Here is a 12475-nt window from a genome sequence, read left to right on the forward strand (position 1 = left end):
TTCTTCTCAAGTAAAATGAGCTAGGAATTCATTTTCTGCTATGTTGCTGTCACGTACAGAAAGTAGTAAACGTATGACAGAAATGACAGGTTTTGGACTTGTATATTTCTTCATGGGGTATTCTCAGAATTTCCTTTATTCTTTACAAAAGCACACCCTGGAAAGGATCTATACAAAGATGTCAGACGGCCTCCCACTTGCACAATATTTTGGCAGTTGGACAGAGCAACTGCTACTCAGTAAGTGCTCTTGAAAATAAAGAAAACACTGAGAATCCCCTATGAAGAGGTGGACTGGTCTAAAACCTATCAGTTCTGTCATGCGTTTTACTATCCACTGTCCCTTTTCCACTATCAGTGTTTGCCATGCTGAATCGCAAAAATGCAAATCGCTAGAGATTTTTAAATCGCTAGGGTTTGCTAACATAGGAATCGTGATAGGTATTTTCCACTATCGTTATTCGATTCTTACAAAAGCGCAATTGCGCCGCAGAGCGATTGTTACCCTCGATTTTGCTATGCAATGCATAGGTTTACATGAGGATATAATTAGCTAGATCTACAACATATATAATGTCTCACCTCTTCGTTTTCTTTTTCTTCCTCTTCCTCGTCACTGTCTATTACACTTCCTCTGTCATTGTCCACAGAGCCTTCTATTGAGAAAGAAAAGGGGAGGAGCCTGTTAACGACTGACATGCATACAGGCATACTACACATACATGTGTGTTTAAGATAAAAAGAAAATGGTATAGAACACATAGATCCCATAGTGTAAATTACAGAAAGTAATCAGCACTAATAAGAATCAATAGACTCATGAATACGTAAAGACATTAAACTTTTTTTTATTTAGGATCCTTTCATAGCTGTGCTATACATTAAAGTGGACCTAAACTCTTGTACAGGACAAAAAAAAAGAGAGAGAGATACACCCTGTATGTATTTAGAGAGTTAAACCTGTCTAATTCCCCCTCATCTGTGACTAATCAGCACAGTAATTTGATCTCTCCAGCTGTGTCAGCTCAGGACTCTCTGCTGCCATGGCAGAGCTGCTAATTTGTAAACACAGGATGTTAACCCTTTCTCTGCTTCCATGAAAACAGGAAGTAGACACACTGCAGATTTATTGCAGGATTTGTATCAGCTGTAGCAAAGAAATGTTTTTATTAAAGGTTATTATGCTATTGTGTATCTATTATAGCAGAGAAGAGGTTCTGGGTTCAGGTCCACTTTAACACGTCTGTTAAAGTGGAGCTGTCAGTCATACTATCTCAGAAGAAAAAACAGACAAGTAGATAAATACTTGCTCTACTTACATAACATATGTATTGCACTGTCCACATTTTAATTTTAGTGAATTTTGTATAGTGCAAAAAAATCAATTTTGTGTGTGTCTATCTTGAAGCCAATCCTGACATAATTTCCTCCCTTACTCTGTCTGTGTATCATTGCCCGCCCTCCTCCCAGTCTTCAGACACTCCCACCCAGCTCTGCAATAGAAAGTACATTGAGAAATATTGGCCAATCAAAGAAGAACAGGTGTGTGTGGGAGGAGAAAACAGGATGTAAAGAGGCTTCAGCCAATCAGGGTGCATTAGTTAAAGAGACACTGAAGCGAGACTAAATCTCGCTTCAGCTCTCATATATAGCAGGGGCATGTGTGCCCCTGCTAAAACGCCGCTATCCCGCGGCTGCACGAGGGTCCCTGACCCCCCAACCCACCCCCCGCAAACCTTGGTCGTCTTCTTGGTTGCAGATTCTGCTTCCTGGAGGCAAGGGCTAACGGCTGCAGCCCTGCCTCCCAGCGCGTCTATCAGACGCGCATCGCCGCCTCTCCCCCGCCCCTCTCAGTGAAGAAAGACTGAGAGGGACGGGGAAGAGGCGGAGATACGCGCTGACAGACGCGCGTGGGGCAGGGCTGCGGCTGTTAGCCCTGCCCCAATGCGGAAGCGCTCCCCCGCATTACGGAGGGGATTTGGGGGGACAGGGACCCCCGTTAAGCCGCGGGATAGCGGCGTTTTAGCAGGGGCACACGTGCCCCTGCTATATATGAGGTCTGAAGCGAGATCTATTCTCGCTTCAGACTCTCTTTAAGTCTGAGGGGAAAGTAAAGAAGAAAAAAAGAAAACCCAGCATGCTCTGCAACTTCCTTTGTGCAGCAGATGTACCAAATAAGAGCCAGGGAAAGTGGGGAATGATGTTTAATGGGGAAAAAAAATTAAGAGTGATTTTTAACTTTTGGATTGCCTGGTTAGCATCTTTATTACTTTTTTACCAGATAAAAATAAAAAAATTATTTTTGATTTAATGCCCGACAGTTACTAACAGTAATTGTATAATACCTTCACTTGACAGGTCTCCAAGGCCCACATCCTCTTGCTGCATGAATAATTGGGATCCAATTAAATAAGGTAGAGGCCGATCTATGTATAGATCCTGTGAAAACATTGGGCACCAATCAATCAACAAATACAGCTTCTATGCAGTTCAGTTTTTCTAAATAACTATCTTATTAGTTCAGAGCCACAACAGCTGGCTGCCAATTCATAGCAGGATTTTTGGGAGGATACCAACAGGAAGAATGTTTCAGGGCCAGTTTCCACTACTGCGAATCTGCATGCGTTTTCTGCATGCAGATTCGCACAAGCAATAGAAGTGGATGGGCCTGTTTCCACTTATGCAGGATTCTGTGCGGTTTGTCGTAGAGAAAAAATCTGCACGGCAGACCAATCAGAATTCGCACGCCGCACACCCGCACGAGATTCGTCGGTAATGTAACTAAATAGGAAAACTGCAAGCATTTTAGTCTTGCGGTTTTCCCAGCGTTTCCGCATGCGGTTTCGCTTAAAAACCCGAGTCAATGCATACCGGCATTGCCATGGTTGAAATCACGTTGCGCAAACCGCGAGCGATTCCGCATGAAAATCCACATAAACGCCAACGAAACCCCAATCGCATGCGGATTCATTGCCGCAATTTTCCCGTCGAAATCGCACCACAGTAGTGGAAACGGGCCCTCACACTTTTCTTCAAACTGTCAGACTCCAGCAGCAATCTGTACCGGGGAAATTAGAATTCATATAGAGGCACTGTAACCTAGGTGTTTGCCCAGTGAAATTAAAGTGTCACGCCCCTATTTTTCAGAAACCGGTCATCCCATCAATTCTGCTCTATATAATGCAGGGATTAACGGCAAACCTTATTTTCAGCTTGCTTACATGTAACTGTGTAAAGTGAGCCTTACAGAGTCATGTCAGCGCTGCGTAATATGTTGGCGCTTTATAAATACAACAAATAAATAAATAAATACAACAAATAAATAAATGTCAGTAACTGTTCTTCAGAGAAGCTCCTAAACTAGTCCCTACAATAGCCCCTGTTGTAGACTTACATAAATTTGTATAGAACCCAGTTAACTTCTTCTAGGTTTATGGGATGCGTGGGAACAGTGTACACTCAAGCAAGCATAAAGGGAACATACAAACTCCATGCAGATAGGCTTGATGCTTCCAACCAGCAAATGGAAGCTGTGCATAAACTGAAAAAATTACCATGAAAAAAAAATTTATGGTATGAAATTGAATTTGATGATTAGACAATGGCAATAGTATAGACCTTGTATAGAGGAGTTACTTGGAGTTCCACTTTAGTTTGTTGATCTATCTTACCTTCGGCTCCAGAATAAGCTCAACTCTTTCATTCACTTCTTCCTCCTCCGAGTCTGAATTTCCTGCCTTGATATCAAGCTGTTCAAATGCAGTTTCCAGCACTTGTAATCCATAATTTACAGCTTCCTGGATTTTTGGGATCAGTTCTGCCTCCTTTTGTTCCCTGGTTTTCTCCTTAAAACAGTAACACAGTTTAGAAACACAGCAATAATTTCAAATCATATTTTACTGCTGAAATTGTCCAACATTTCAGTCGACAGAGTGGTAATGAATAATAGAAAGTAGCTATGGTAGATCCTACCAATATTGTGCAGTCTATATTGTTTTCAAACTAACATAGGAAGTGAAAGCTCTAGCTTGAGTTTCCTGTATATGTTACGGCCAGAACCCGAAGTCTGGCCACTTCGAGTTCTGGCCGGCCAAAACGCGAAGTGGCCGTGCACCTGCGGCCAATGTTAGAAATGAAATGATTCCTGGCTTGGCGATCAGCGCAGCGCTCCCGTCACTGTGTCCTCTTTCTCTCCTCGCGCTCCTCCACGGGTGGCCAATGTCAGCAATTAACGGATTTCTCTGCTCCGGCTCCTCCTCCTGCCTTCCTCCTATTTCCCTCTGACAGCCGGGGACACACATGGACTCGAGAGTTGTTCGTGGCTGCAGGAAAGCAGAGCGGGACTGCTGCAGACATTGCTTCTGCCAGCACCCGCTCTGCAGGAATTAACAGAACGAATCCCTGCAGCTCACATGACTGTGGGTGCATGTGTGTCCTCCTGGCTGTCAGAGGGAAATAGGAGGAAGGCAGGAGGAGGAGCCGGAGTGGAGAAATCCGTTAATTTCTGACATTGGACACCCGTGACAGGATCAAGACAGCGAGGAGAGGAGCCACCAGGAATAATTTCATTTTTAACATCGGACGCAGGTGCCCTACTATTTCGCATTTTGACCGGCCAGAACCCAAAGTGGCCAGACTTAAGATTTAAGTATTTTTTTTTTAGTTTATCAACAATGTCCCAGTTTTACCTCCTGTGAGACCAAAAACACTTTGATAAAACACTGAACATATCACAGTGGAGTCAGTGTTTAGACTATGGAAGACTAATAAGGTATTTATTCGGTCAATAGTAGTAGCTGATGGGTTCTTCAGGAAGGGAATACTGTGGAATTAAATTGGATTACTCCATATTACTGGGAACCTACAGGAAGATTAGATTGAGGAACTCCACCACTGATGAACAATCATTCCCTGATCTATCTCCCAACATCGTAATTGGTGGGACACAAACGGTCGTGCAAACTATCACTCATATTAAAGATTTATTTTGCTAAAGTCCAAAGACTTCCGTAGAAGATTGAACAATCGTTCCCGATGTGATCATGACAGTCAGACGTCTTTAACCCTTTAGCAGCCAATTTATTTAGAGGCTTGCAAATGCTCCAGGCCAATTTATTTTAGCACTTATTTTATCTCTTGCTACATTTCCTTTGCGTCTAATTACTACTGCTGTAATGTTTATTTGGCCTCTTGTCACTCGGGGCAGTTACATAGTTAGACAGTGTGAGACAATAACAGCACATTTCTGCTTTTAGTTTCTATATTTTCGGCTAGTAGAGAGAGATCAAAGCATTCCAAGAATTTACAGCACGACGAGTTCTGCTGACTGAGGTCAAAAAGCAGTGCCTTTACCTCAAATGAGAACTCTCTTGAAGCTGCTAATGGGTTACCGATGTTGCAGAAATCATGAAAACAAGCAACGCAATCTTGCCGTGGATATGGACCTTAAAATACAAACAGGTACGACATCCTGTTGTGCAGAACCAACACTTCCTAGGTATGGCATAAGTCCACTACCTGTTCAGTAATATTCTGTCACTCGCCGATACTGTAATTTATCAGCTAACAGTTACAGAAAAGATACATAGCGGTCTGATCCACTTCTTTTTACTCTGCTAAGCTGCTACCCTGGAAGCGTCCTACTTACAGTCATCTAATGACAAACACAAATGTGGCAGCAACTTACCTGTTCAGGTTTCTCTGCTTGATCAGGCTTTGCTATATGTTCCTCGATCTCTTCATCGTATACTCTCTGCAATCAGACATATTACAGCGATGACATTCTGACTGTGATGGTCCCCATATATGAAAAATTGTTGCACATTCAAAGATAATAAAGCATTTTCAACCAGATATTTTTGTCTGCCTTTCTGAAAACAATTCATCACTAGCTAAATGCTTTGTTAGTTTTAATGCGGTGGCAGAATGCCTAGAAATGTATGCGTGTGAATAGCCTATCCCGGAGGGACCTGAAAGTGTGGCATAGTAAGAATGAGAGATCAGTGTGCATACGAAAAAAAGGACCTCCGCACCCAATAGCCATGATTTTTATGTTAGCACCTTGAAACCTACTGAAAGATGTCAACTGTTCAATTTATGTGACTGAAGGTGTGTTAAGATGTTTGAGTCAAGATGTTAAAACAGCAGAGTATGCTGAAGATCCCCCAATCAATTGTGTATCAATAGCTGATGCAGACACTGCAAAGGCATCAGGACCTCTTCCTCTTCAGACAATTGGCAGATTTTGGTGCTCTATATCCAGTTATGTTACAGGCAGATTTTGGTGCTCTATATCCATTGTTATGTTGCAGGCTTGAGGGCACTGGGGCCCATAACTGCTCAACTACTCCAGTGCCCCAAACCCAATTGGAGATACTTGTTCCTTTTTAACATATACAGCCTCTTTTCCATAGTGAACCAGTTTTATTCTCTGTCCAAAATGTATACGTCACAGTCCTCAGAGGAGTGTCTCCTCTCCTTGAGGGGTGGGAAGATCACAGAATTTGCTCTCCTACAGATCTAGGCACTTCTCAGTAGAGTTACTTCAGAAATCTTTAAAGAGGAGCTGTTAGGTATAAGGTCTCAGAGAAAATAAACACATATATCAGTAGCTAAAGATTGGCTGTACTTACATTACATATGCATTTCACTGTCCATGTTTGTACTTCACATAATTTTTATATAGTATTTGCAGAGAATGATGCTCCTGACAGCTCATGGCAGGTTCCATGTTTGTCTGTCTCCTATGAAGCCAAATGTGTCGTCATGTCCTGCCTGCTTCCTGATGATTCCACTCTCACAAACGCTGGTAATGAATAACACTACCGTGCAGTGAATATTAATTAGCCATGTGGCTAGGAACAATAGCGGACTCCTGCAGTGTACTCTGCCAGAGATTTATTAGTGCTGTGAGCTAGACTGTTACATGCTGTTGAAACTTGAGCCTCACTAGCAGCCAGGGGAGGGCCCCAGAATGCTTTGCAGTATCTGTTATTCGGCTTGCGTCCTCCTTAGGAGCCTGGGAATACGGAGCCTTGCTGTCAGCAAACATCTAAAGTAAGAAAGATTTTTAACTGCAGTATTGCCTTTTTGGCTTCCTTCTAAACTGTTTAACACAGGAGAATAGAGGTTTAAATTAGCTTTTGCAGCCTGACAGTTACTCTTTAAAGAAGTTTTATAAATGTTTAGACCACGCTATTCCTCAGCATACTGAACTTAACATACCAAGATGTTCTGTTTATGTTTAGAGGTGGGGTATACAGAGACTTGTACACCTTAAAGTGTACCAGAGGCGACATTTGACATGATGAGATAAACATGTATACGTACACTGCAAAACATATTAACAGCCAGGCTGTTTTTTTTATTATTATTTTTCTGCCTGAAAGAGGTAATTTTAAGGCATGGAAGTATAGTAAGCATCACTGATAAGCAAATTACAGCCAGAAAAGTTTTCCTGGCAAAATACAAAATCTGAGGGCAGGGGAAAGATAGAAAAAGGTAAATGGTTCATGTATTTTAATTCTAATACACTTATTAGACTGCCACTAAGCACAGACAGTAAAAACAATTCAATGTACTTTGTAAATGTTTAAATATTAAATAAAAACATAGGTTATCTAAGAAAAAAAAAGGAATTTTATTTTAGAAGTAGGAGTTTAAATATAATTATCTCATCAGTTTATTTTCACGTCAGTTTCACTTTAAAGACAAAACACTCAAGTTAATTGCTACAGGAGAAACATCAGTAATATGCAAAAAAGCGACACTTACATTTTCAATGAACTGAGTGTTAGACAGCATGAGGAAATCATTGAAGACATTGTGCAGCCTGCAATCTGTGGTCTTCACTTCTCGGACTAAGCCATCCAACTGTTTCTCAATATCGTGGGTCCTTGATATGGTTTGGTGGGAAAATTCCTTCAAGAAATTCAAAAGCTACAAAACAAACGTTTACAGCACATTTATTGGGGGGGCAATAATAACTGCAAAATTACACCTACTAAGATAATAAGTTCACAGTTATCTACATGTTGTGGGCACAATGCAGAAAGTACTACTTACATAATTAATTTTACATAAATATTTATTCTCTGTTCTGTACACCAAGTGCTGGCTTTGGTCGGAACTTAGGCCAAACTGCAATCTTTTTAGTAAAAATGGAGCTTTGGGATTAAAGGACAACTGACCTGAGGTTGATATGGAGGCTGCCACATTATTTACTTTTAAACAATTTACAATTTGTTGTCCTTGGCGCATAACCTCCAAACATTCTGGGCATTAGTCTACTTTAGTGCAGTGTTCTCCCCAGGCTCTTTTAGACGGGTGCTGCACCCAGCTAGTTTTGATGAGCACCCGGCTGTCATCGGCTCACCTCCTGTGCTATAAGCAGAGTTGTGCAAAGAAGCACCAGGCCTGCATTCTCTCATAGTGCCCCACCCGGATACTTTTTCATGCCACCCGGCTGGAAAAAAATTCTGGGGAGTACACTGTAGTGGACCCAGCAGGAAACCTCATAGTGAACAGCTGTTCCATCAAAGCATCCTACAGTACAAAACATTGTGATTGGCTGGATAGTGTGGGCATAGTTTACTACAACCTATTAGATACCTAGCAGTTTAAGAGGGTGCCGACCTACTAATAACATTAGCAGAATTTCCCTATGAGGTTATGTGCTGGGTCCCCTAAAGTAGACTAGCGCCACTTTCTGGAGCAAGACAGTGTAATGCATGTTTTTTTTATTGAAAAAACGTTTGCGGAAAAAGGACACACACCCCTAAAACACCTGAAGTAATATTTTCAGAGAGGCACATCACAAACAACAGATGGCCATTGGCCAATAAGATGTTTATAATTGCAGTGCTATTTTTTGCAGCTAGGAATTGGGCCGATCAAAAACAGTAGAAAGTGCCAATGACTGGCCCAATTCTAAGCAGACTGCAATTTGCATTAAGCTTGCATGTAAGTCAGAATTACTTGCTCATTAACCATTTCTAGTGAAGGAAGAACTTTCGTATACAGTAAACTACATATTTTGAATATCACTATGTTTCTTCCTTTGATAATGTTAATCTAATTAGCAATTTGAAATAATAAATGCAATCCTTTAGGCTACTTTCACATTTGGGCATTGAGTTGTGCTCCCTTTAAAAAGGGGAAAAACTTGCATTGCACACTATGGGCTTGGTTCACAAAACCGTGATAACTCAGTTATCACGCCTAAAAGCTTTGCACGTGCAAACTTCTACCACCCTAGTTAGCACATGCAAACTTTTTAGTACCCTAGTTAGCACATGCAAACTACTTAGCACCCTAGTTAGCACATGCAAACTTCTTAGCACCCTAGTTTTTACGTGCAAAGCCTTGAAATCAAAGCTTTGCCTGCACAATAAAATAGAGTGGGCTTGATTCACTAAAGCGTGATAACTCAGTTCTCACGTGTAAAGGCTTTGCACGTGCAAACTTGGGTGCCAAGTAGTTTGCACATGCAAACTTGGGTGCCAAGTAGTTTGCACATGCAAACTTGGGTGCCAAGTAGTTTGCACATGCAAACTTGGGTGCCAAGCAGTTTGCACATGCAAACTTGGGTGCCAAGCAGTTTGCACATGCAAACTTGGGTGCCAAGCAGTTTGCACATGCAAACTTGGGTGCCAAGCAGTTTGCACATGCAAACTTGAGTGCCAAGCAGTTTGCACATGCAAACTTGAGTGCCAAGTAGTTTGCACATGCAAACTTGAGTGCCAAGTAGTTTGCACATGCAAACTTGAGTGCCAAGTAGTTTGCACATGCAAACTTGAGTGCCAAGTAGTTTGCACATGCAAACTTGAGTGCCAAGTAGTTTGCACATGCAAACTTGAGTGCCAAGTAGTTTGCACATGCAAACTTGAGTGCCAAGTAGTTTGCACATGCAAACTTGAGTGCCAAGTAGTTTGCACATGCAAACTTGAGTGCCAAGTAGTTTGCACATGCAAACTTGAGTGCCAAGTAGTTTGCACATGCAAACTTGAGTGCCAAGTAGTTTGCACATGCAAACTTGAGTGCCAAGTAGTTTGCATGTGCAAAGCGGCTTTTCACTGCCGTGCTAATACTTAGCACCCTTTAGTGAATCAAGCCCAATGAGTGTGGTGTGAAGCATACAGTTTCACTGCAACTTTTAATGCGCACATTATGCACGGTGGCATAGTGGTTAGCATTCTCGCCTTGCAGCGCTGAGTCCCAGGTTCATATCCCAACCAGGTCAACATCTGCAAGGAGTTTGTATGTTTGCTCTGTGTCTGCATGGGTTTCCTCTGGGCACTCCAGTTTACTCCCACACCCCCAAAACAATCAGATAAGTTAATTGGCTTCCCCCTAAATTGGCACTAGACTACCATACATACACTACACCGATACATACATAGACATATGACTATGGTACAGATTAGATTGTGAGCCCCTCTGAGGGATAGTTAAGTGACAAGACAATATATACTCTGTTCTGCGCTGCGGAAGATGTCAGCGCTATATAAATACTAAAAGATAACATGCGGTGCCACACTGCATGCATCGCGTTATGTCACGGCACTGCTAACATGCCAACATGAATGTACCATTACAATATAATTGCAAGGCATTAGCAATACCATTATATTGTGCGACACAATGCCCCGTGTGAAAGTAGCCTTAGAGATCAGACAGAAAATGTAACACCAGCAAATTCTCATAGTGATAGAGAAATGCATGTATTTATACTAAGTGCATTCCAAGTGTATTTATTATTGCACTGACATCAACTGCACACCTTTGCAAAGTATATAGTAATGTCACATCAGGCCAAAAAGAGGGACATTAGGGAACAAAATAAGGGGCACATGCTTCTAAAAGAGGGACAGTTTTGAGCTATGCACAGTATGAACATGTAATCATATAGAGAGAAAGTGTAAATACAGCTTTGGAGCGCTGGACCCAAGCAGAAACATGAATGTAGAGATTCTGCTTGCTGGGTACACTTGTCACTCACCCCAGCATCAGCCCCCAGAGACCAGGTCTGGCTGCTCCTCCTGATCTCCTCCAGACTCCAGGATCTCTCCCACACCGGCTCATCCCCTGCACTGCTCACAGGGCCGTTCATCATTACCCTGCAAAGGCACTATAATACACAGCGAGAAGCAGCTCGGCCGCCCGCGGTAATTAGGACCTGTAGTACAACATTAGTTTCGCATTGCCGAATTTTTTCCCCACTCTACTTTGACACAGACGCCATGTTGGTGAAGCTCAGGTGACAAGCATCATGTGACCTGCTAGAGCACGTGAGCGGATGCTGCTGTCACAATGCTGCTGGGGGCTGAACAGCTTGTGTGCTACTGTGCTGGGAGTGAGAAGAACCCTGCGTAGTCCTATACACAGTATAGCTGCAGTGTCTGTGGAGAGCACGACTGCGTGGAGATGGCTAAAGTTTCATTTGTGCAAAACTAACATTTTTGTGTTTTATGTCTTTTATGTAAAAATAAATTATTTTTTTATTTATGTACTGTCACGGACCGCGAGCCGGTCTGCGGATGGGGTAAATCGATCAGCGTCAGAAATCCTCTTACACGGTCATTTGTTCATCACGAAGGGTAACCCGCATTCGCAATTTGATGAACTGACTCGCGAAGGGAGCGTTCTGATACCAACCGAATCACTCCACACACATATACAATTCAAAGATCTGCCACCAAGCGAGTTACACAGCCCGCTACTGTAATTTTACTAGGACTTCGAGAACACTTTAGTAACCCCTAGCAGTATACAAGAATCTGGGCCAGATCGTTATGTCTGGGCCGGGTTCTCGCATACGGGTTATAAATGTATACTTCTATTAAACACAGGGTAGCGAGTTCAGGAGAATAGGTACGATTGTGTATGTTCAGCAACAGGTCATAACCGCTAAACGATTTTTAAACGTTTAATAACACAAATGCATTACATACAGTTATATACACCTATTAACATATAAAACACAGAGCTTAAAAATAAAAGGAATAAAACAGAAAGTTCTTACTTAGTTAGCTGAGCAGTCCATTTGAATCATGAAGAAAATAGTCCAGTTTAAACGTAGGCATTCAGCTTAAAAGTCCTTTGTACACAACATGCGCCCGGTTCTTCCGTGAGCACATGTCTGGACTTCCCTAGTCGATGTAAATTGAAGAACTGGGTGGAGTTCCTTGCAAACGCTTTTTACTGACCAGGGTTTTGGGGCGGTCACTACCTGGAAAGTAGGTGTGTTGGAGGCAGGGTTACCTCCTGGCAAGTCAGGTTACCACCCACAGACTTGGAGCAAGGAATGTACCAATTATTAATAATTTGTGTAATTCCGCCCCAGATGGGTGCATCGCAGATCCGAGACCATATTCATAAGCAGCATGCGACTCTGTATTAAATGAGACTATACACGCCTAGTCTAACGAATTTGCTCTACGCATGCCGGATAAAGCGGTTTCTCAATTGATTCCTGA

At 42.2% G+C, this 12475-nt stretch overlaps 1 protein-coding gene across 3 annotated transcripts in view; it reads right to left on the bottom strand.

Moving 5' to 3' along the window:
- The window catches only part of WASHC2C (WASH complex subunit 2C), an 81840-nt gene extending 70574 nt beyond the window's left edge, over positions 1-11266 (bottom strand). For all 3 annotated transcript variants that reach the window (XM_068257608.1, XM_068257607.1, XM_068257606.1), the window contains exons 1-6: positions 10999-11266; positions 7773-7937; positions 5686-5751; positions 3671-3844; positions 2345-2438; positions 582-655 (exon numbers count right to left, since the gene is read on the bottom strand). In XM_068257608.1, the coding sequence (XP_068113709.1) occupies positions 582-655; positions 2345-2438; positions 3671-3844; positions 5686-5751; positions 7773-7937; positions 10999-11112 (687 nt within the window). In that variant the 5' untranslated portion in view covers positions 11113-11266. The remainder of the gene's footprint in view (positions 1-581; positions 656-2344; positions 2439-3670; positions 3845-5685; positions 5752-7772; positions 7938-10998) is intronic.
- Between the last annotated feature and the right edge of the window lie 1209 nt (positions 11267-12475).

This window comes from Hyperolius riggenbachi, chromosome 10 (genome assembly GCF_040937935.1).
Source record: "Hyperolius riggenbachi isolate aHypRig1 chromosome 10, aHypRig1.pri, whole genome shotgun sequence".
Taxonomy (NCBI): Eukaryota; Metazoa; Chordata; class Amphibia; order Anura; family Hyperoliidae; genus Hyperolius; species Hyperolius riggenbachi.